At 43.7% G+C, this 24,684-nt stretch overlaps 1 protein-coding gene across 1 annotated transcript in view; it reads right to left on the bottom strand.

Annotated features, from left to right (window-relative positions):
- Window positions 1-1,042: 1,042 nt before the first annotated feature.
- Window positions 1,043-24,684, bottom strand: part of LOC126175537 (uncharacterized) — a 124,205-nt gene continuing 100,563 nt past the window's right edge. Inside the window, exons 3-8 of the mRNA XM_049922370.1 lie at window positions 24,054-24,338; window positions 19,038-19,228; window positions 11,033-11,243; window positions 9,854-10,267; window positions 4,361-4,496; window positions 1,043-1,474 (exon numbers count right to left, since the gene is read on the bottom strand). Coding sequence (XP_049778327.1) covers window positions 1,383-1,474; window positions 4,361-4,496; window positions 9,854-10,267; window positions 11,033-11,243; window positions 19,038-19,228; window positions 24,054-24,338 — 1,329 coding nt within the window. The 3' untranslated portion in view covers window positions 1,043-1,382. The remainder of the gene's footprint in view (window positions 1,475-4,360; window positions 4,497-9,853; window positions 10,268-11,032; window positions 11,244-19,037; window positions 19,229-24,053; window positions 24,339-24,684) is intronic.

The following is a 24,684-nucleotide window of genomic DNA, read 5'->3' as shown; positions in this document are numbered from 1 at the left end:
TCTATTTTTGCTCTATCTTCTCAAATACTGCAAATCCTCTTATTTGTCTTCAACTCTTACTCTACTGTCTGGACAACGCACAGTAATATTCATTCCCAACAAAGTAAAATTCCTCCTCTACCATCATGTAACACTGCCATGTTCTCTAATTCATTTTCTGTATCAGGAACCTGACTTTGGAACAATGTTCCTCAATATATCAAAGAAATTAAAATCCTTTCAAACTTCAAAAGACAGTTAATAGTCCACTGTCTATCATAATAGCCATATGTCCCACATTCTATACAGCTCACTCTCATCAGCCCCTCCTTCCAAACTTTTCCCTACCATTTGTCAGCAAGTTATCTTTTTATATTCTGTTCTTTTCTAACAGCCACTATTACTGACATTTAATTTTCTCCTCTTCCTTTATGTAGCCCACCTATGAAAATACTAAACAGGGCTTCAGATGTTCTACAAAGTAATGCTAAATGCCCTCTACTATTACTGTTGTTGTTATTGTTATTATTATTATTATTATCATTGTTGATGTTATTTTTGTTATCATAAACTATTATTATTACTATTATTTTTGGGAATCTGTTCCTAATATCTTTGGTATGTGTTGTTCCTGATCATCTGTCTGAGGGGCCTTAAGCCCCCTCATTGGTGTATTTTATAAGTGCACTGCAATGTGTATGATGTGGAAAAAGTGACTAGAGGTTTATTTCATTATAATGTGAGATCATGTGAAAGATAATGAAAATAACATTCACTAATTTTTCAGAAAGGATTTGCTTATTATCAAAATATAAAAGTACTAATGAAACTAGACTCTTTGCAAATTTTTTTGAAAAAAATTAACTTTATTTTTACATAACAATTATAAAACATTTTGGACATTTATTACATGTATGTATTACCGTTCCAATGTATTTCACAATTAATGGTATATCACAACACTTATGATTTGTACATCAGTGACGTTCTAGAATTTTGTTTATTCAGTATTTATTTTGACAGTTTTCCATTTAACAGAATATACAATATGTCAATTACCATAATACAAATGTGATGTTATAAACATACTGGAAATACTGAAGAGTTTATAAATCTTTCCTAATATCAGTGCATCCAGCACCAGAATGAGATTATCATTGTTTGATGCTGAGATTAACTTTAATTCAGAATTTAATGTATGTATTTACATTTCTAAGTCAAGGTACTATGGTCTACATTATCAGCTAAATGTAAAAGGAGCATTAAAATGAGAATCAGACTTCTACAGAGACAAGTAATTATAGTAAAAAAATCTATGGATAGTAAGTTCTCTCAGGGATGTAAGCGACAACATCGCTGTGGCGAGATCTTGAAGATGACCTTCGCACCATTTCTAAAGAACTTCAGCAGGCACAGTCACAGGCGCACCTGCGCACACGCTTGTCACGCTTGTGGAACACCTGATCCACACTGCGCACAGATCGTGGATGCACATCTGCAAACAAATCAGTTACTTTTTCACAAATCACACAAAGTGTCATGACAGTGGAAAGTCTTTCACAGAAGCATGGTACTCTATATGGCTGAAATGTGTATATATAATATGCTTACTCAACAGTTAGGCACATGTAATGGTTCTGAGTGGTAAATAATTAACAAAAGAATGTCAAGCATGTCCTTGTTCCCCACTACTCCAACAGCACATAAATAAAGGTTTGTTAACAATATTCTAGTTAATGAAGATATTGCAGAGAAATTTTTGCACCAATACAATATTTATTGGGAAATTTTCATGACTTATTGTGAACTGTTGCAGTTCATACAGAAGCTTATAGTTTTTGTGCTGTACTTGTCTCTGCTGAAAAGTGGTTTGCCACAAACAAGTCCATATTAATAAAGTCTTAATTAGGTTGAAAGATTGTTACCACATCTGTTTAATTTACACAGCCCAACAAAAAAAGTGAAGCATTCAGGAGATATGGTCAGATGTCAATGTAGATATGTACATGTGCACACCATCTCACAGTACCTGGATGACACATTTCTCTGTGAGATGTAGAATGATCAGTGGAGTGCATTACAGTTGTTCATGTTTAGTGTTGTTCCCAGGCCTGGTAGTGTATATGAGGAGTGTGAACAGTATTAGATGCTGAATGATCACTGTGAAGGACACAGAGATGCTGCGTGCTAATGAGAAAGAGAGTTATCAGCACTTAAGAGAGTTTGAAAGAGCATCATTGTGTGTCTCCTTTTGGCTGGCTGGTTGAATCTTGCAATATCCAGATTTGTGAGGCATTCTGATGTGAAGAGGCCCGATGTTCAACTGCATGGAAATGTGAGAGTATGCATACTCATCATCAAGGTTCTGGTCAACCATGTCTGATCCCCACAAGGGAGGATCACTTTATTGTGTACAACCCATTCACATCTGCATCTGTCACCTGAGAACAAGTAATGGATTCCCAGCAACTTACTGAGTCATCCATCACCATTTGTCGGATGCTGCTAGCAACCAGAATATCGAACAAATTACTGACCCATGCATAGGCTGCCATTAACACCACAAAAAAAGGCTTTGTTTGGAGTGGAGCCATGATTGAGGAGCAAGGACTGATGAGGAATGGTGTTGCACTGTGTTCAGTGATGAATCGCAGTCCTGAACTATGCTGGATGACTATCAATGGTAAGTAAGGTAGGCACCTGGAGAAACATCCCAATCATCCAGTGCTTAGAAGAGGCTGAACAGTGTTACTCCCACCATCACAGTGTGGGGAGCCATCAGGTATGACATCAGGTCAGGTTCGGTACTGATTGAGGGAACTTGATAGCTCAACAGTGTCACAGATGTCATGTGTCCTCACATGTTACCACACATACGAAAGTATCACGAAGCCATTTTTCAACAGGACAATGCTCATTGACAAATGGAATGTGTGTTTAAGAACTGTCTACATGATCCTGAGGTAGCCCTGTGGCCATCAAGATCCCCAGATCTGTCCCCAGTAGAATATTTGTGAGGACCATTTCAGATATCTACTTTGTCCCAGTGCCAGTATCTAGAATATCAAGGGTGATTTGCCTCAGGAGAGGATACACTTGCTTCCTTACACCCTTCCCAACTGAATCAGTGCATGTATCCAGGCCAGAGGGTTTGCAATGTTATGCTGCCTCTTTCTTTGTATATTGATTTTGTGATCACTGCAGTGTTTCCTCCCCTCCTTTTGAGTGCTTTACTCTTTGTCAGTTAGTGTATGTACTGAAGAAGAAACAAGGAAATTGAAAGGAAATTTCACGAAGAACTGAATACTTATATAAGTGTTTATGATTGATATGGTCTTCTAGCTTTAAGTTGGTAGGCCTTTATGAGCTGAAGGTCTATGGCAATGACAGATTGTAGGCATAGAAGTACAAAAATCACAATGAGAAGAGTCATAGAAAAAAAAATAACAATTGCTTAACATCAAGATTAGAGTAGATGCACTAAGGAGAAAATGAAATCTGCTACTTATGGAGCAAGATATCACTAGGTTGTGTAAGTACACAAGGAGACAATGGAAGAGTTAGGTAATATGATATCAGCAGTAGGAACTGTTTAGTGGGCTACATGCTTAGACATCCAGAAGCAGAGAACTTAGAAATAAAAGGAACAATATAAAGAAACACAGGCAGTACAGACAAAGATGAGAATATGTGATGTGAAGCATAATATGTTATCAAATCAAATCAGTTGACACACACACATACACACGCACACACAATAAATATAAAAAACGATCCTATTTTTCATTTAGTCTCTCAATGGTAGGGGAAATAATTTCATTCTGAAATATAAGGTAAAAATATTAGAGAAATGAAAATGATTAAAGTGATATTGTATTTGAAACTGGCCAAATATCCACAATGATTAAAACTGGAATTGTAATATTTTGCCAAAACTTTAAGAGCTCACAAAATTTAGCTATGCACTTGCACAGAAATGCATTCATGTTCTCAGCACTGAGTGACTCCACCCCAACCAAAGAATGCTGTTTGCTGCCATCTGATAGGCTGTGTGTTTTGCCCATTAGGAGCAACCACCTCAGCTGTTTGTGCACTGATTCACTACTCCAGCCAGAGAGTACTGATTTGTTGAATTATTAGTTGTACTGACATATGATCATTTTCAGACTCACTTGCTATAGCTTAGAAGCTGTTGAATTGCACATCCCCTACCACGCAGAGGCCACGCACAGTGTAATGTCACCATCACCATTATCCCCTGCCCTACAATGCCATCTGTGTAGGTACAGGCTACATCGTTTTGTGCTATTTCTACATACTGATAGTGTTTTGTGTAAGAGTCAGGACATACACAGAGTCAGCAGATGGTATAATTACTTACAATGTGGACGGGCAGGCCCCTGGTGTGGCTGTGGCTGCGGAGGCGGTGGAACGAGCCTCTGGTAGGGCATCTGCATTGCCTCTAGTGGCATGCCACCAGCCTCCTGTGCAGAGCGTGCTTCTGCCTCCTCAGCCATCTGCAACAACACAAAGAACCCACATGTCAATAAAGTCCAAGTTCACTTCATACACTCAACAGTTTATGTTTCAGAATCAGTTTATAAAGCCCTGAGATCAATGTACATGTTTCATGCAGCAAAACTAAACATCCTGTCATGTCGTATAGCACATAACTACAAATTTTAATAGTCTTGATAATAATACAAACCTATAGTAACTTGATAACCAGTTTTGGTTGAGCACAAGCAATTTCAGACCATACTTTCACAGTAATTGGAAATTGAGAAATCAGACAGTGTTAACCACCACAAAACCATTACTACAAGTACGGGTAAATTGTCAAAATATCCATAGGCTGATCAGGGAATGTTTATTAGTATATAAAACCAGAAGGATACTCAGATGTGGTATGTGCATTCCCTAACAAAGTGTTGTTACTGTTGCCCCCACTGTTTGTGGATGTGCATCCCATTGCATCAAATGTACTATATTACATTGCAGGCACAATTCTGCACAATAACCAGTGTTCAACTCCCGCAAATGTGACAGTGTCAGTTACTCATTCTTTATAGACTAGCTTCCAGCACATTAATTCAATCCGAGGAACAGTTTCCCACATTGCATAAAACCATCTGAAGCAAATGAGAAGAAAAATGAAGGACATACTATGGAGTTATACATTTAACAACCATATGGGATGCACAGACATGCAAGACAATCCATCCCTCAGTCTAAAGATGCCTTTAGTATATTTGCTCAAAAGGGTGTCTATAGCAGTCTGATTCCAGTATCAAGATGATGTGAGTCATTATGGAAGGTGATTAGTTTTGTTGTAAATGTAGTAAATCCTAGGTCACAGTACACACAATGATTAGTTCTCAACCCCGAGTCCCTAACTCTACCTGCCTTTTCGAAAACTAAACATCACTATATTCCCAGGGCCACCATGGCACTCATGTAACTGTAAGCACATTTGATAAGACATTGAAACACCACCTCTAGTCTTGATAATGCTAGTGTGGAGGTCTACAGATTTTGTCAGTAGGCCATATCCAGCTGATGCCACTAATTAATGATTAGATCCTGTGGCCCCACCAAACTGCATGGATGTAAGTTTCACCCAGTGTTCCAAATATTCACAGACTTTCCTGTTAGATGAACATTGGTTGATTTAGCAGGTCAAAAGGGGAGTAACAGGGTGCCTCAGTGTTCATCAAACTAGGACAATATTCATGCAGCCCTGTGAGCATGACTGTTGTCATCTTTGAAGAAGAGAGTACCCATGCCATACTCATAATGGAGATGTAGAAAATAGGGCAACACCTGATCACTGAGAATGTTTAAATGAACATCCACGTTCATGCTCATTGTAACCTGAGTAAGTGGGCCCAGCTCATAGTATGAATATTCTCAGAATATCACAGAGATACCTTCAATGAGAACTACACCCTCCACAAAAGTGGTCTGAATACCTGATTGGGAAATTAGTGCACTTGACATCTTGTGTCATTTGCAAAGAGGAATAATCTTAACTTTGTGGACCAGGCTACATTACTCAGGTTGGCTACAGTCCAGTTACTGTGTGTATCACCCAGCATATGTGTGTCCCACCGTGGGGAACAGTCTTTTGTGAATTATGCAACCCCAAAATTGCAAAGCACGCAGTTTCGTCACATGTTCACTTGGAACCTGGTTGAGAAGAAGCTGTGTACAGTTCCAGATCAGTTCTTCTCTTGTTTGAAATCTACTGTCATTGACTGTGTTCCCTGCCAGTCAGAATCTATTTACAACCACTCCGAGTGGCATGCCATTCCTTGCAGAGACATTATAGAGTATGCGTTGATGTGCCAAGAAGATGGGCATCTTCATTCATAGCAGTCATGAGCATGTCCATACACAATAGCTGCCCTCTCCCATTCTGTCACACTTCCATGTTGATCCAGATTACTACACTGATTCCATACAACAAACTGGCTTACAGCCACTGAACTGCCATGAATCATGTCAGTGGCAAAGAGTCATGTGGCCACTTGGTAACAACTCTAAATCATCTGCTGCTCTCTAAAGCTGTCGGTGTATTCTTTTAACAGGATAACTAATTTTTCTGTGTAATGAGTTTACCACCCACAACAAGAAAATTAGAGAAATTTGAGATTGTACAGATGAGTACACACAACTGCTCTTTCCAAATACATTCTTTGAAAGAACTAGTGAGGGAAAAAGTGATTGTGGTACATTATGTGTTTCTCTGAAGTCGTTCTACCCTTTTGACTTGGTACAATTAGGGAACAAAATAGTTATTTTAGAAATGAAATAGTCATTTTATTGGTATACCTGCTTTTATGCAGATAAAAGAATGCTTGAATCTCAAGTAATGTGGTGAGAAATTGAGGAGCACATTGAAAAAGATTTGAAGATGAAACGATGTAGAGGGATGTTGATAAATGAATTATATGATTATGACATGGAAAGGTGAACTCATAGCCTCATGATTTCCATGCAACACATTTAGCTGAAGAGTGGTATTTTCTGATAAATTTGTGATATGTTGCAATTTACACATGATGACTGTGGGTTTCTGGTCTAAGGATAATCCATATTACGTGCAAGAGTTGAAAATGAACCTGTCTCATGTTATGATAGGGGTCAAGATGTAAACACGATACATGTTCTCAGCATATTGTTGTGAGGGATAAATGAATTGAAACTTATTTTAACACTTCAGAAATGTGGTTAACACCTCTACTGGAAGACAAGGGAATCATCAGTCACATATAGTTACAACAGGACGGAACCCCATCTTACTTTGGTGTTCATGTGTGTGATGTTTTTGGCAAACAGTTTGAATGCCACTGGATTAAGCATGATTCAGCAATATCTCAGCCACCATTGAAATTGGCACCATTTAGCTGGGACTTTAGCAAGCCAGAAAACCCAGCATGGGAATTAATGAAGTCTCCCATGGCTCAATGTTTGTACAAGACTAACGAATGATTGTGCTAAAGTATTGTGGAAGCCTTTCAAAGCTTAACATCTGAGATGCTCTGTATGATGACAGGTTGGACTGGAGGTGCAAGACACAATTTTGCATATACATATGTACTGTGTACATACACTACCTCACAGAAAGTATCTGGACACCCCATGTAATGCGAAAATGACCGTTTGTTGTGAATAGAGAAGCAGTAATAGCAGAACTGGTAGGCCAGAAGAGCTCAGTGATTTGCAATATGGACTATCACTGGATTCACTTGAGTAACAGATCCATCACAGACATTTCAACCCTTCAAAAGCTGCCCAAATGGACTGTGATTTTGAAGTGGAAGTGAAGGAACAACCACAGCTAAAATAAGAGCAGGCAGGCTTCATGTACTGATTTGCTCAGACCAAACACTGTGGAGGGTGGTCGTAAAAAATTGAATTAAATCAGTGGAAGAAACCACATGTGAGTCCCAAAGTGCCCAAAGTGTGTGTAGGGAGTTACAAATAATGGGGTAAAATGGACAAGCAGATGCTCTTGAGCCACACATTTCTGTAGTTAGTCTAAGCGACACTTACAGTGGTGTACAGAGCGATGCCATAGGAGTGTGGTTGACTGAAAACAAGTGGTTTGGAGTGATGAATCACGCTGTATCACACAGCAATCAGACAGAATGGTGTGAGTTTAACTAACGCCAGGAGAACACTACTGCCATTATGAGTAGAGCTAGGAGAGTCTGCTATTCCTCCACGTACATTCAGATACCTCACTGAAAGTGTCCAGGAAAGGTACATGCTTTGAGGAGTGACAGTATTAGTGATTCTGAACAAAAAACGTCATAAGAACATATGTCTTGTTCTTAAAAGTTTCTGAGGAAGCTGTTGAAAACAATGGGGAGCAGGACACATGCAGATGACAGTAAATGAAACATTGTGATGTAATTTTTTTTTAATTGTCTACATTTCCTCAGAAAAGATGTTCAGATAGTCCACCATCAACTGCAATGCAGTCTGTAGTTCTTGAAGGCAGCTAAAATGTAAATGTCATGTGAGTAGGGCCTCCCATTGGTAGACCGTTCGCCAGGTGTAGGACTGACATTCTGCCATGCTGACCACTCAGCTCCCGGGGGCGGACTTGAAGGCAGCTGCTCTCTTGCTAATCTCATCTCATTTGAATGGTCTTTCACTTGAGCACAAATATGTAAAACATGAGTGAGAAGTTCCTCCTTGTTGACCACTCTGCACTTGTAGACTTGACTCTTTATCCAGCCCCAAAAAGAGTAATTTAATGGAGAAAGATTGGGTGACATCGGTGGCCAGAAATGGCTTCATGGTGACTGATGTCTGTGATTTTCAAACAGCTGTATGTCAGGTATGGTTAAGAAAAGAGCATACAATCATTTGAAGTTTTTTGTACAGAATCATAAATACTATCTGTTGTGAACAGAGGGAGTCCATTTGCCGGAAATCTCCGCTGCCGCTCAAAAAGACTAAATGGTTCAAATGGCTCTGAGCACTATGGGACTTAACTTCTGAGGTCATCAGTACCCTAGAACTTAGAGCTACTTAAACCTAACTAACCTAGGGACATCACACACATCCATGCCCGAGACAGGATTCGAACCTGCGACCGTAGCGGTCGCGCGGTTCCAGACTGTAGCGCCTAGAACTGCTCGGCCACCCCGGCCAGCTGAAAAAGACTGGTAGGTTGCAGTTTTAGCCTATCTATCCTGCATTGACTATAGTTCCATGGACACGAACAAATAATATCCTCTGAACTACAATCGGAAGAAGATTAATCTTCTGTCTTGAGGTACTATTCCAAGAGCAGTTTCAAACTAACAGTATTCAAATCTCTAGGGGGGCAGTCTCTGTCCAGACACAATAATTCTATTCACTGTTCTGTTTCTACTGAAGACTAATCAGTGTCTATCTGTCGGCCATTATTTCTATCTGAATTGAAGACTTGAAGATGCAACGAACGTTCTACAGGATCTCCGTAGCAAGGCTTACAATGATTTACAACTTTTAATCGACAAAGTTTGCTCGTGCACAGTTACATAAGCTGGCGTCTCTCTTCCTGATGGCGCTGCCACTCCAGGGGGCGTGGTTCTCAAGGGTAGCGTGATTGGTATGCGTGCAACGATGTTCCTACTGTGGATGAATGTCCCACTGCTTCTGGTATCAATTGTCACAAACTTTTCTCGTGTGGTACCCCAGCATACCATACTATCACCACTCAAAGCTTTCCCCCTGTATATTTTTGAGCTGGTCATGTGGAGACTTCTTGAACAAACTGTAGATGTGAATTGTTGGTAAAATGGTCAAGGAACTCTGACTTTCAAATGCAAAGCCAGGATCATACACTTCAGTGGGTGGTGAATACGGAACGTACCTGCATCGGCACGTGGTGGGCCTCGAAGACCTGTCCCTCGGCGACCTGGACGGGGATCTGTTGTGCCTCGAACATGTGCATGGGGATCTGGTGGGCCTCGGCCAGCTGCAGCTGCGGCGGCATGCGGCGGGCCTGCTGCGCCTGCGCCTGTGCTTGGGCTTGCGCCTGCGCCTGCGCCTCCAGGTGGGCGCGCAGCTGCGCCTCAGACGCTGGCACGGGCCTCTGCGGCGGCTGCGGCTGCGGGGGCCTGCGGGCGGCAGCTGCGGCGGCTTCCGCAGCGGCCATCTGCACGGCGGCGCGCATCTCGGCCACCACCTGCGGCGGGATGCGGCCCGGGCCCTGGCGCAGCTGCACCTCCGGGATCTCGTGCACCTCCGTTATCTGAATCGGGATGCGCTGCATCTCCGCAGGACCCTGTTGAGGAAACGAAAAGTATGAGTGCTAAAAACGTGCTCTTTACATTCCTCGCTGAGACGGTTTTTGTTACGGCTTTCGTACCCATCATCTTCTGGCGAAGTCAGAAACTCATTGAAACGTTGCGACAAGACGACGCCATCACTCGGCTGATAATCCGAGAAGAATTCATCAGTGGAATACGCCCAGAAAGACTGCAATCGCATAAATTAACAATTTTCTTATTTTTTCCCCTTTTCCTGTACTGTGAAGCTCTTCTTCTTGCCAAAGTTAGTGATACTACGTCTAGGAGAAGTAGCCAAGTACCCTATAGGTTTCAGTGAGTGAGTTTCTGGATACCAAAATATGTGCCACCACCAAAGGACTATAGTCCTTAGTATGTAACATAAATTTCAATTTGATGCATCTACCCACTCCTGAGAAAAAGGGAAAAGTCTGACAGATAGGCAGAGAAACAGACTATAAAGCGATCATGTAAGGGTTCCTTTTTTACCGATTGAGGTACAGAATCCTAAAAAGTCAACAAATGTATATTCTCATGACATGGAATTTTAAAATTCTGTTAAGTAAAGTATCATAATATTGTTTGGGATGAAGCTTGTTCACAGAATATCGTGATTTCGAAAAAGCATTTTGTCTGACACTAATCGAGCCTTCCCGACTATTACCAATGTATGCTTGGAACCAGGTGGTACTCGGTATTTGCGCCCAAGCAGAGTGAGCAGTGAGCGTGCGGCAGATGGAGAAGAGGGAGTGGTGAGGTACCTGCTGCAGCTCGGCCACCTGTATGGGGACGCGCAGCGCCTCCAGGATGTGCAGCGGCACCGCCTGCTCCTCCGGCTGTGGCTGCGGTTGCGGCCTGGGGCGGTGTTGTGGCTGCGGCTGCATGTGCGCGCCGTGGAACTGCAGGGGCAGCTGCACGGGGCCCGGCAGCGGCACCACCACGGGGCCCATCACTTCCATGGCCGGCATGTGTCTGCGAGCAGGGGGCACACCCAGTCAACGTCACGGGCTCCATACCGTTACGCACTCCCACACTTACAAATCACAATTCTTGATATAGGACTTCTTATCTACAGACACACACACATACACACATTTACACTACTGGCTACTAAAATTGCTACACCACGAAGATGACGCGATACAGACGGAAATTTAATCGACAGGACGAAGATGCTGTGATATGCAAATGATTAGTTTTTCAGTGCATTCACACAAGGGTAGCACCGGTGGCGACACCTACGACGTGCTCACATGACGAAAGTTTCCAACCGATTTCTCATACACAAACAGCAGTTGACCGGCGTTGCCTGGTGAAACGCTGTTGCGATGCCTCGTGTAAGGAGCAGAAATGCGTACCATCACGTTTCCGCCTTTGATGAGGGTCGGGTTGTAGCCTATCGCGATTGCGGTTTATCGCATCGCGACATTTCTGCTCGCGTTGGTCGAGATCCAATGACTGTTAACAGAATATGGAATCGGTGGGTTCAGGAGGGTAATACGGAACGTCGTGCTGGATCCCAACGGCCTTATATCACTAGCAGTTTAGATGACAGGCATCTTATCCGCATGGCTGTAACGGATAGTGCAGCCACGTCTCCATCCCTGAGTCAACAGATGGGGACGTTTGCAAGACAACAACCATCTGCACGAACAGTTCGACGACGTTTGCAGCAGCATGGACTATCAGCTCGGAGACCATGGCTGCGGTTACCCTTGACGCTGCATCACAGACAGGAGCGCCTGCGATGGTGTACTCAACGACGAAACCTGGGCGCATGAATGGCAAAACGACATTTTTTCGGATGAATCCAGGTTCTGTTTACAGCATCATGATGGTCTCATCCGTGTTTGGCGACACCGCGGTGAACGCACATTGTAAGCGTGTATTCGTCATCGCCATACTGGCGTATCACTCGGCGTGATGGTATGGGGTGCCATTGGTTACACGTCTCGCTGCCGGCCGCGGTGGTCTAGCGGTTCAGGCGCTGCAGTCCGGAACCGCGGGACTGCTACGGTCGCAGGTTCGAATCCTGCCTCGGGCATGGGTGTGTGTGATGTCCTTAGGTTAGTTAGGTTTAAGTAGTTCTAAGTTCTAGGGGACTTATGACCTAAGATGTTGAGTCCCATAGTGCTCAGAGCCATTTGAACCATTTGAACACGTCTCGGTCACCTCTTGTTCGCATTGACGGCACTTTGAACAGTCGACGTTAGATTTCAGATGGGTTAAGACCCGTGGCTCTACCCGTCATTTGATCCCTGCGAAACCCTACATTTCAGCGGGATAATGCACGACCGCATGTTGCAGGTCCTGTACGGGCCTTTCTAGGTACAGAAAATGCTCGACTGCTGCCCTGGCCAGCACTTTCTCCAGATCTCTCACCAATTAAAAACGTCTGGTCAATGGTGGCCGAGCAACTGGCTCGTCACAATACGCCAGTCACTACTCCTGATGAACTGTGGTATCGTGTTGAAGCTGCATGGGCAGCTGTACCTGTACACGCCATCCAAGCTCTGTTTGACTCAATGCCCGGGCGTATCAAAAACATTATTATGGTCAGAGGTGGTTGTTCTGGGTACTAATTTCTCAGGATCTATGCACCCAAATTGCGTGAAAATGTAATCACATGTCAGTTATAGTATAATATATTTCTCCAATTGAATACCCGTTTATCATCTGCATTTCTTCTTGGTGTAGCAGTTTTAATGGTATATACACTGATGGGAAAAACGTCCAAACATCAAGAAGGGGTTGTGCAACATAAACGAAAGTTAGTATGTGTGCTTCTACATCTCAAAGATGATGTCTGTTCAGAGTTCGCACTAGTCGCATATGAATAGTGCTAGTAGTCCTTCTACGGGGATGGAAATCCAAGTTGCTGTAAATACACACTGTAACGGTCGTGAGTGTTAGCTGCCTTTGATACTGGAGGTCGCGAGTTAATGTTAGTCAAGAATTTCTTGAACATGACAAAGAAGCTGTCATTATTAGCACATCACTGAGTTTGAACGAGGTAGTGCAATAGGGCTACGAGAAGCTAGATGCTCCTTCTGTGATGTTTTAGAAAGACTTGACAGTATAATAGCCATTGTTTCATGATTTCTGGATTCGGAGGTGACGAGAAGGTACTGTTGCAAGAAGATGCCCACGTGGCACTACTGAGTCAGAAGACCACACTGTGTGTGACGTAAAGGCTCTAGCGTACCGTACTGCATCTGCAGAAGCAATCTGTGCAGCAGCTGGCAGCACAGTGACACAACGAACTGTCACAAATCGTTTATTTCAAGGACAGTTCCGAGCCAGTTGCTCTGTAGCGCATAATTCACTGACCCCGAAGCACCACCAATGGCAGCTTCAGTGGTGTTAAGTGAGAGGTCTTTCAAGGATAGGGCGGAGGTCTGTTGTGCCACATATACGAGCACTACAAGTCCTCCAAACATGCAGTAGCTGCCTGCAAGTACTGAAAGAGCAGCGCCGTACGTCTCACTTCCTGCTGATAAATAAGCAGACAGCTGGGCGCGGCAGGAAGTAGCGCGGTGATAAACCGCAATGGCGGCACCGGAAGCTGAATTTTCCAGCGGATCGCGCTCTGTTAAAACTAGAGCGCGATCCTCCGCGGCCCTGGTGGTGGCGGAGCGAATCTCGTTCAAGGTCACCCGCCAAGATGGCGGCGCACACAGCCATGCATGAATGCCCACCCACCTCCCCAGGAGTCGGAACTCCTGCACCCATCAGTACATTCTGATTAATAAATAATTAATAAATAGATCTAAAAGATAAGATTTTTAAATGGACCTAGTTATATACTTTTTTTAAAAAAATCTCATGAGATAGATAAGGATGCTTCACAACTTTAAATTGAACAATAAAATAAAGGCTAAATTTAAAATTATAAACAATTAAAAAACACATGATTATATACGATAAAGATAATCTCAGACTGGCAGAGAGAGCATCCCAGAGTGACCCAGAGAGCATCCCAGAGTGCCCCAGAGGGCTAAAACACCAAGAAGAATCACTTCTCGGCTTTTGGCAAGATCAATGTGTAGTAGTATGTATTAAATTATAAACTAAAATAGTAAAATAGTAATAGTATGTAAAATAGTATGTGTGGGGCAAATGGGACTATAGCACACAAAATGACGATAGCCTAATATACAACGTAAGACCACATACGCTCCCTTGTACTCTTTTTTACACGAACACACGTGACTCCTCTGAACGATACAATGGAGCAAGCAAGTCAAGGCAGACCATGACAAACAATGAGTACCAGTGATGGCTGTGACTTGTTTAGGAGGAGGAGGCCAGATGAGGGCCTGCAACCAACCTTCTGCATGCTAGGCACACAGGACCGACATCTGGAGTTATGGTCTGGGGTGAGATTTCGTATAACAGCACGTGGTTATCCCACGCACTATGACTACAAATTTGTAAGTCAGTCTGCTGATTCGACCTGTTGTACTGCCATTCATGAACAGCATCCCATGGCGGGGGGGGGGGGGGGGGGGTTATCCAACACCACAATGCTGGCCCACATACCGCTGTTGTAGCCCATCATGCTCTACAGAGGGTCGACATGTTGCTTTGGCCATCTCAAGCACCAGATCTGTCTCCAGTGTCATCGATAACCAGCATTAACCATCCCTCTATTGACCAACCAAGTGCAACAGGCATGGAACTCCATCCCACAAACTGGCATCCGGCAGTTGTACAACACAATGCACACACGTTTGCAGGCTTGCATTCAGCATTCTGGCGGTTACATTGGTTATTAATGTACCAGCATATCACATCTGCAGTGGATTATCCTGTGCTTACATTGACCTGTTCCCTTGCAATATTACGTACTTCAGCATCTTACCTAGGCATTGTATTCCCAAAATTTCATTACTCTGTATTAATTATTTTTTGGTGATGTGTTTTTTTTTCTCGTAAGTGTGTGTATACAGAATATAACGAGCATAAGTACTGATATTTTTATATGTGGTGTCTTAATATGTACACAAGTCAGTGTGCTGATTATTTTTCTCTGCATCTAGCTGTCTTCCTACAAACACGTTACGAACTTTACGACATGATGTTTTCTGCAGGGTCGTAACTGCACCACTAGGTGGACTATGCCTGTCAGTACAGACTAACCGTTTCGCGTCCACGCATCCACACTTTAACACCTGATCTGCTGCCCCGGGGAAAATAAGCTAGCTCTTGCCTCATGTACAAAGGGGTACTACCCAACCTAAAAACATACAGCTTGTAATAGTTATAATTATTAGTCTCAAAATTACATAAATACTGATGTAATGTTCAGCACACCGTCCTCAGTCACTAATAGAATTAACTGCAGTCATACCCATTACATCCTGTATATAGTGTGATACAGCTGCTTGTATCTATGGGTTTCATGCAAACCGCAACGCCTTCAAATACCATATGCAAAATTTTCATATTCTCTCGCATGCTACATGCAAACTATTAGTCCTACAGAAGAAATGAACAGGAGCTTCTTGTAGGAAATTTAATATAGCTAAATTTTTTACTGAGATACTTTTTTGCTAGATGCTGTAGTTTTCGAATTTTTGTAGAAAAACATACAAAAAAGACCTTCAAACGCTTTGTTCTTGAATAACTGTAGAACCGTAGCTTCCATTGAAAATGTATCCCAGTACAAAATTTAATTACATTAAATTTCTTACAAAAACGTCCTGTTCATTTTCCTTGTGGGAATAATAGTTTTCACGTAGTGAGGGAGATAATATGAAAAACTCGTGCGCTGTTTTTGAAGGCGTTGCGTGTTGCATAAGACCCACAGGTAGTGACAGCTGAAACACTGTATATTGTGTCCCGTTTATACTGACCACCGCAAATAACAAATACATATAGTAGACTATTGCAGTACTTTTAAACATGTCGTGTACAATAAAGACAGTCTTTAATTAAAAGCTACATCATTCTTATGCCTTTAATTGTGGTTGGAGCTAAGCGTAATGCTCCCCGGCAGTACTATGCATACACATGTTGAAAATAAGAAAATATTGTTGCAATTACTGATTTGCGAGCTTAAACTGTCTATTGGCGAGTAGCATTTCTACCTTCTATTCGTTGGTGAACATCGTACTCCCACAAATATACAGCTGGAGATAGTTTACTGAACGGCCGGCGCGCATTTTCCTTGCCTTTACATTTGTTTACTGTCGACTCCCGCAAGTACACGAATTAGGTTACCCCAGGTAGCTGCACTGATTGTGTTACGTTTTTACAGTAATAACGTTATGTTTTCTTGAATGACAGTAAGGATCATTCTTGAACAGGTCTTGAAGAGAGGAAGAGGATTACGAAATATAAAATATAATACTATTTGAGAAAGATGTACTGCTGTTCATATCTTCGTAACAAAGTGTCAAGAAGGGCAGTCGTGATGGTTAATATACCCCTGATAGCGAAACAACATTATCTTGATACATCTTTTTCTTTACGGTAACGGAAGCCAAAACGTTCCAGTAAGCATGGATCCGCTAAATAAGAGCCGCCGCTGACTTCATTATGAAATATTGTTCTAGTAAGTACAAATTTATTTGAAATATAAGCTTTTCAATAAAGTCCACAAGAAACTGAGTTCATATTTCTCTCTTGATGTAATTCAACACGGTATTACTGCAGGACATTACATTTCACAATTTACTGTGCACTCGTAACTGTTAAAGGAGGAGTTCCACATACAGCTTTGGCATCTGGATCGTACTTTGCAGTCGTCTCTGGGGAGAGTTACGAAATATTTCAAACGCCCTCGAATCATCTTGTAAATCTGGACAATACTGTGCAGTCTTCTGATCCATTTGTTATACTGTATTAACGGAAGCTCTTTACACTTCATTTCTGATATAGCCCCAGACAGAAATATCCAGAAGATTGAGGTCGGGTGATGTAGGAGGTCAAGGTACAGACCCCACTGAACGTATCCATGTTTCCATGTTGGGCTATATTGACACGAAGATGTCATCGTATGTTAGCAGCGAAATGTGCCGGTGCTCTGTCATGCTTGTACTATGATCCACAACTAAGAGCTATGGGTCGAAACCGAGCCCAAACGCAAGGGGACTTAATCGCAAAGTTTGTTTAGGGTGATTTTATCCACCGTGTACAAACTCTAGGGATTTATCGATGAGAGGATACGAACAAAAAAAGGTCTAATGAATTTATGTCCGGAAATACACGGTTAGTATGCTAGATACCATTTATTATGTCAAACATTGTTACAGAGACTGTGGTCTAATGAGCGCTGTACCATACAGCCACAGTTACAGTACGTGTTGTAAACAGTTTTATTGTGCCTCAACGCATGCGTGTACGCGCCGCAGAATGGCTCGTTCACATCGGCCAGGCTGCATCCGAGCAGTGCCAAAGGCAACATTAATACATTGCTCCAGTGTCTCTACACTAGGAATGGGCTCTACATACACGATCCTTTTGAGGTGGCCCCGTAACCAGAAATCTCACTGGTTGAGATCCAGTAAACAAGCCGGCCATGTAAGTTGGCCCCCTCGTCCGATCCATCGACGAAGGAAGACACAATTGAGATACGTCCGGACGTTAACGGCAAAGTGGGCTGGAGCACCATCATGTAGCAGCCAAATAACCTTTCGAACATCAATGGCACTTCTTCGAGCAGGGGAGGCAAAGTCACCCGCAAGAAACGCCGATAGTTCCGACCTGTTAGGCGACGTGGAAGGAACTCTGGTTCCACAATACGGTCGCCAGTTATCCCGACCCACACATTCCGGCTGCACCGATGCTGATGATTCGCTGTCACCATATCATGAAGGTTGTGCAAATTATCGCACAGATAACTGTTATGAGAGCTGAAGATACCACTCCTTGTAAAGGTAGCCTCATCTGTGAATAGGATGGATGGCACAAAAGCCGGAATCCTGGTTGTCTGGTGAAGAAACCAGCGAAAAAACTGCTCCCGACGTGGAAAGTCTGTTGCTAGTAAGTAAGGGTGGTAACAGCTGTCTTGAAGAATGTTCCACACGTTCTTCCAGCTTACCCTGTACTGGCGGGCCAACTGGCTGGTACTGACACGGCGCTCGCCTTCCACAGTGTTAATCACATTTTCCTCCAGGTCAGGTGTCCGAACATTTCGGGTACGTCCCTCATGATTTCGCTTCCTGAAAAGACCCAGTCGAACATTGTGCGGCGGGAACAGGTCTCCTGATACAACCTTGCTGCCCGCCACCCGTAGCCGCTTGCCATTCCGTAAGCAAACACCACGTCTTGATTCGAATACGGAACCACTACAAGGTGAGTCAGCAAGAGAAGTGAAGCGGACACAACATTACCAATTACTATGGCATGACGTCTAAGGAACAGTACCACCCTGTGGGAGGAAACCATGCATACTGTAACTGTGTCTGCACGGTACAGCATGTACTAGAGAGCAGTCTCTGTAACAAAGTATGACTGAATAAATGGTCTCTAGCACGGAAACCATGCATTTCCGGACATAAGTTCATTAGATCTTTTTTGTTCCATGTCCTCTCATCGATCAATTCCTAAAGCTTTTACACGGTAGAAAAAATCACCCTGTATCTCAAATACTGGTACAATATTTGACACCGAAATCAGTGGCGGCCCGTAACCACGTACTCAATAATTATCTGTCATAGGGTTCGTTTGCTAAATCAAGTTCACTGGAACGTGTTTTCTCCCGTTGGTGATAGTGAAGACGGGCGAGGAAAGCAGGCGGCGGCGAGCAGCCAGCAGTACCTCTGGTCGCGGCCGGTCTCGCAGGAGATGGCGAGCCGCTCCCCGGTGGAGTGCTCGAGGCGCGGCGCGGTGCTCACGTTGAGGCCGAAGGGCAGCCGCAGCTCGCGCGCCGGCTGCGCCACCGTCTGGTCCAGCCGCCGCTTCTCCACCACGCAGTCCATGCGCGCCCGCAGGTTGCGCTCCACCAGCGACTGCAACCAGCACCCTCTCAGTTACTCCCAGCTCTGTCACCACAACCTCAAGCCTACATATTTAGAACATATTCCATAGAACAGTCAACTAAGAAAAATCAGAAGAATTCGTGTAGTCCAAATTTTTCTACAGTGTTAGCAGACTGTCATAACCAACATATTAAAAATTACTATCGGCGGGGCGTTAGTGTGCGGGTGGGCATTTAGACACCACCTTTATGTACGAGGGTTGCCCAGATAGTAAGTTCTGATCGGTCGCTAAATGGAAACCACTGGGAAAATCCGGTAAAGCTTTGCACAGGTTGGGCAGTGCCTCTAGTATGTCCGTCGATGCTGTCGCGTCGCTCTTTCAGTTTTGAGTGAACAGTGAGTACGTAAAGATGCGCAGGGAATAGCGTCTCCCGTCAAGTAAGAGGGCGTGGTTAGAGATTTCGCCTGTGTCTTGCACCCCACATAACACAACTGTCGAGCAGTCCCTTCTTCATGCCAATTCTCGGCCGCACGCTGCAGGGGCAATGAAGATGCTCCTGCAGCGTTTCCGATGATAAGTGTTTGATCACCCACAATACAGTCCGTAATTGTCTCTCCCTGAGTCTCATCTCTTCTCACAAGAACCGCTAGCTATGAAGGCTAAATTTTTCCACAGACAACGAGCTGCAGACCAGTGCAGATAACTGGCCGAAAGCACAGGCGGCTGCTTTCTATGATGAGGATATTAGCAAGTTGATACAACACTACGGCAGCCCTCGAAGTTGGAGCAGCGGCTATGTAGAGAAGTAGGTGGAAGGTGTACCTAACTATTGCAAATAAAACGTTTCTGGTTTTCACTGTGGTTTCCATTTCGCGACCGATCGGAACTTACTTTCTGGACAGCCCTCGTATTTCTTGAATAACTTGGAAACAACAGCTTCTAGCGAAAATGTTTCGCAGCACAAAATTATATTACATTAAACTTTCTACAGAAAAGGTCCTGTTCTTTTCTTCTCTGAGGATGGAAAACAGCAAATTATTAAAAACGGCGTGTTAACGGTATAAACGCCAATGGTGGAGGAGTATTTATAGCAGTAAAGAATTCAATAATATCCAGTGAAGTTATTAGCGAATGCGAATGTGAAATAATCTGGGTTAAGCTAAGTATCAAAGGTGGGTCAGATATGATAGTCGGATGCTTCTATAGACCACCTGCATCAGCAACCGTAGTAGTTGAGCGCCTCAGAGAGAACCTGCAGAACGTCGTGAAGAAGTTTCGTGATCATACTATTGTAATAGGGGGAGACTTCAATCTACCAGGTATAGAATGGGATAGTCACACAATCAGAACTGGAGCCAGGGACAGAGACTCTTGTGACATTATCCTGACTGCCTTGTCCGAGAATTACTTCGAGCAGATAGTTAGAGAACCAACTCGTGAAGCTAACGTTTTAGACCTCATAGCAACAAATAGACCGGAACTTTTCGACTCCGTGAATGTAGAAGAGGGTATCAGTGATCATAAGTCAGTGGTTGCATCAATGACTACAAGTGTAATAAGAAATGCCAAGAAAGGAAGGAAAATATATTTGCTTAACAAGAGTGATAGGGCACAAATCGCAGAATATCTGAGTGACCACCATCAAACGTTCATTTCTGAGGAAGAGGATGTGGAACAAAAATGGAAAAAATTCAGAAACATCGTCCAGTACGCCTTAGATAAGTTCGTACCGACTAAGGTCCAAAGCGAGGGGAAAGATCCACCGTGGTATAACAATCATGTACGAAAGGTACTACGGAAACAAAGAAAGCTTCATCATAGGTTTAAGAGTAGTCGAATCATAGCTGATAAGGAAAAGCTGAACGAAGCGAAAAAGAGCGTAAAGAGAGCAATGAGAGAAGCATTCAACGAATTCGAACATAAAACATTGGCAAACAATCTAAACAAGAACCCTAAAAAGTTTTGGTCATATGTAAAATCGGTAAGCGGATCTAAATCCCCTATTCAGTCACTCGTTGACCACGATGGCACCGAAACAGAGGACGACCGAAGAAAGGCAGAAATACTGAATTCAGTGTTCCGAAACTGTTTCACTGCGGAAAATCGTAACACGGTCCCTGACTTCAGCCGTCGCACGGACGCCAAAATGGAAAATATTGAAATAAACGATATCGGAATTGAAAAACAACTGCTATCACTTAGTAGCGGAAAAGCATCCGGACCAGACGAGATACCCTTAAGATTCTACAGTGATTATGCTAAAGAACTTGCCCCCTTTCTATCAGCAATTTATCGTAGATCGCTGGAAGAACGTAAAGTACCTAGCGACTGGAAGAAAGCGCAGGTCGTTCCCATTTTCAAGAAGGGTCATAAATCAGATGCGAATAATTATAGGCCTATTTCGCTTACGTCAATCTGTTGTAGAATAATGGAACATGTTTTGTGTTCTCGTATTATGACGTTCTTAGATAATACAAATCTCCTTCATCATAACCAACATGGATTCCGCAAACAGAGATCATGTGAAACTCAGCTCGCCCTATTTGCCCAAGAAATTCACAGTGCCGTAGACACTGGCGAGCAGATTGATGCCGTATTCCTGGACTTCAGGAAGGCATTTGATACGGTTCCGCACTTACGTTTAATGAAAAAAATACGAGCTTACGGAATATCGGACCAGGTTTGTGATTGGATTCAGGATTTCCTAGAAGAAAGAACTCAACATGTCATTCTTAACGGTTCAAAATCTGCAGATGTAGAGGTAATTTCGGGAGTACCGCAAGGAAGCGTGATAGGACCTTTATTGTTTACAATATACATAAATGACTTAGTTGACAACATCGGTAGCTCCGTGAGGCTATTTGCAGATGACACGGTTGTCTACAAGAAAGTAGCAACATCAGAAGACTCGTACGTACTCCAGGAAGACCTGCAGAGGATTAATGCATGGTGCGACAGCTGGCAGCTTTCACTAAACGTAGATAAATGTAATATAATGCGCATACATAGGGGCAGAAATCCATTCCAGTACGATTATGCCATAGGTGGTAAATCATTGGAAGCGGTAACGACCGTAAAATACTTAGGAGTTACTATCCGGAGCGATCTGAAGTGGAATGATCACATAAAACAAATAGTGGGAAAAGCAGGCGCCAGGTTGAGATTCATAGGAAGAATTCTAAGAAAATGTGACTCATCGACGAAAGAAGTAGCTTACAAAACGCTGGTTCGTCCGATTCTTGAGTATTGCTCATCAGTATGGGACCCTTACCAGGTTGGATTAATAGAAGAGATAGACATGATCCAGCGAAAAGCAGCGCGATTCGTCATGGGGACATTTAGTCAGCGCGAGAGCGTTACGGAGATGCTGAACAAGCTCCAGTGGCGGACACTTCAAGAAAGGCGTTACGCAATACGGAGAGGTTTATTATCGAAATTACGAGAGAGCACATTCCGGGAAGAGATGGGCAACATATTACTACCGCCCACATATATCTCGCGTAATGATCACAACGAAAAGATCCGAGAAATTAGAGCAAATACGGAGACTTACAAGCAGTCGTTCTTCCCACGCACAATTCGTGAATGGAACAGGGATGGGGGGATCAGATAGTGGTACAATAAGTACCCTCCGCCACACACCGTAAGGTGGCTCGCGGAGTATAGATGTAGATGTAAATTAATGTTTACTGTTAAATGAAGTAGGTTAAGAACGAACATTAGATGTGTACACAACGTCTAAGTGAAGTAGAGCCGTATGAAGGGATAACACTTCTTCTGAGCCTGGGACAGGGTGGAGGGTGGCGGGGGTGGAGTGTACAAGTGCGACCGAAGGTAGATCACCGGACAGTGAGTCGTGCAACTCTCCCCTTCACAGGTTTGCAAACTGAAGGGCCAGCAGATGATTCCCCACCCCATCTATCCCACTACGTCACAAGAAATAACTGCAGAGTTTCACAAAGTTATACTGGCCCTCCGCAATACGCCTGATGAATCAGTGGCGATGCAGTTCGCGGATATTCCTGAGAGTGTTTACTTTCCCCACAATTCGTTAACCTTATATGGAACACTAAAATGTAGACTTTCACGGCCGGAAATGCCATGTGCATTATAATTATCCGGGCTGTTATGCCGTGGTCGGTTGATGAATTCTGTGTCAATTCCCAACGTTTTGTCCCCGTCTGCGGAGGACATCTTCAAGGGGGTCTGTAGCCCGATGGAAGGTCCAACATAGCCACTGGCTCGCCACTGATGTACCGTATCAGCATATTAAAAGTGTTTCAATAGAATTGACTCTACATTATTTGTCTTCCCCACATGCTTGAAATTAATGCTGCCAAGTTTGGTACTCGTGCGGTAATTAGTTTCCGTGCTATGACGTGTTAATTAAGGAAAGTTTAATTATAACCACCCGGTACATATATACATACAGAATGAAAAGACCGCATCACAGTACCGTAACGAGTCGCCAGCGGGTCCAAGATGAAACGGTGCAGCCAGTTGATAAAGTGGAGTATCGTGCAGTAATTCGTTTTCGACAGCAGCGGAAATGTTGCAGTCTTGTCAGACCAAAGAAACCGATCTAGATTCGCCTGACACGTCTGCAAGATTTCCGCTGCTGTAGAAAACGAATAACCGCGAGATGCTCCACTCTATCAACGGGCTGCACCACTCCAGCTGGCGGCACGTTACGCTACAGTGGCGCGTGGTTTCCATTGTGTACCTTGACTCCAGATATCTATTTGGAAACAAACAATAAAATTAGTTACGTAACTTTTTTCCGAGGTAATGATTAAAGCCTTACGACTACTCTTCGTACTGCGCTTTGATTTACATTGACGGTGGAGTACTCACGCCGGCCAGGTCGTCGAAGTCTAGCGTGAGCGGCAGCTTGAAGTGCAGCTGCTGGTCGCGGTCGGCGCCGTCTTCGTCGGACGGCTGCTCCGCCGAGGGCTCGTCCTGCTCCTGGTCCTGGTCCTGGTCCTGTTGCTGCTGCTGCTGCTGCTCCTGCGCCTCCGACTCCTGCTGCTGAGGCTCGGCGTCCAAGCGCTGGTCCACCGCCGCCAGCTTCTTGTGCGCCATCGACTCCTCCGACTGCAGCGGGTCAGACACCAGCGCCTGGTAGCCCGGCTGGTCGTCCTGCAAGTACACCACTCGTCAGCGTCATCACTGGCATAGCACTGAATGGAATTAACCAAAAAAATTACCTCCGCGTCTGATACCACACTTCCGAGAGCAAAACTTTACGCAATTGGTCATTTTAAACTACAACACCAGGAACAACAACAAACAAGATAGCTTTATTGCTTGTGATGATGATGCCCCATACTCCGAGGAGCGTAGGGAACGATGCGGGAGTCCCGCACCGCCGACTAGGTAAGGTCCTAGAGGAGGTGGTTTACCATTGCCTTCCTCCGACCGTAATGAGGATGAATGATGATGATGAAGACAACAGTTCAATACCCAGTCATCTCGAGGCAGAGAA

This window comes from Schistocerca cancellata, chromosome 3 (genome assembly GCF_023864275.1).
Source record: "Schistocerca cancellata isolate TAMUIC-IGC-003103 chromosome 3, iqSchCanc2.1, whole genome shotgun sequence".
Classification (NCBI taxonomy): Eukaryota; Metazoa; Arthropoda; class Insecta; order Orthoptera; family Acrididae; genus Schistocerca; species Schistocerca cancellata.
The sequence above is the reverse complement of the archived record's forward strand: the minus strand, read 5'-3'. Positions and strand labels throughout refer to the sequence as shown.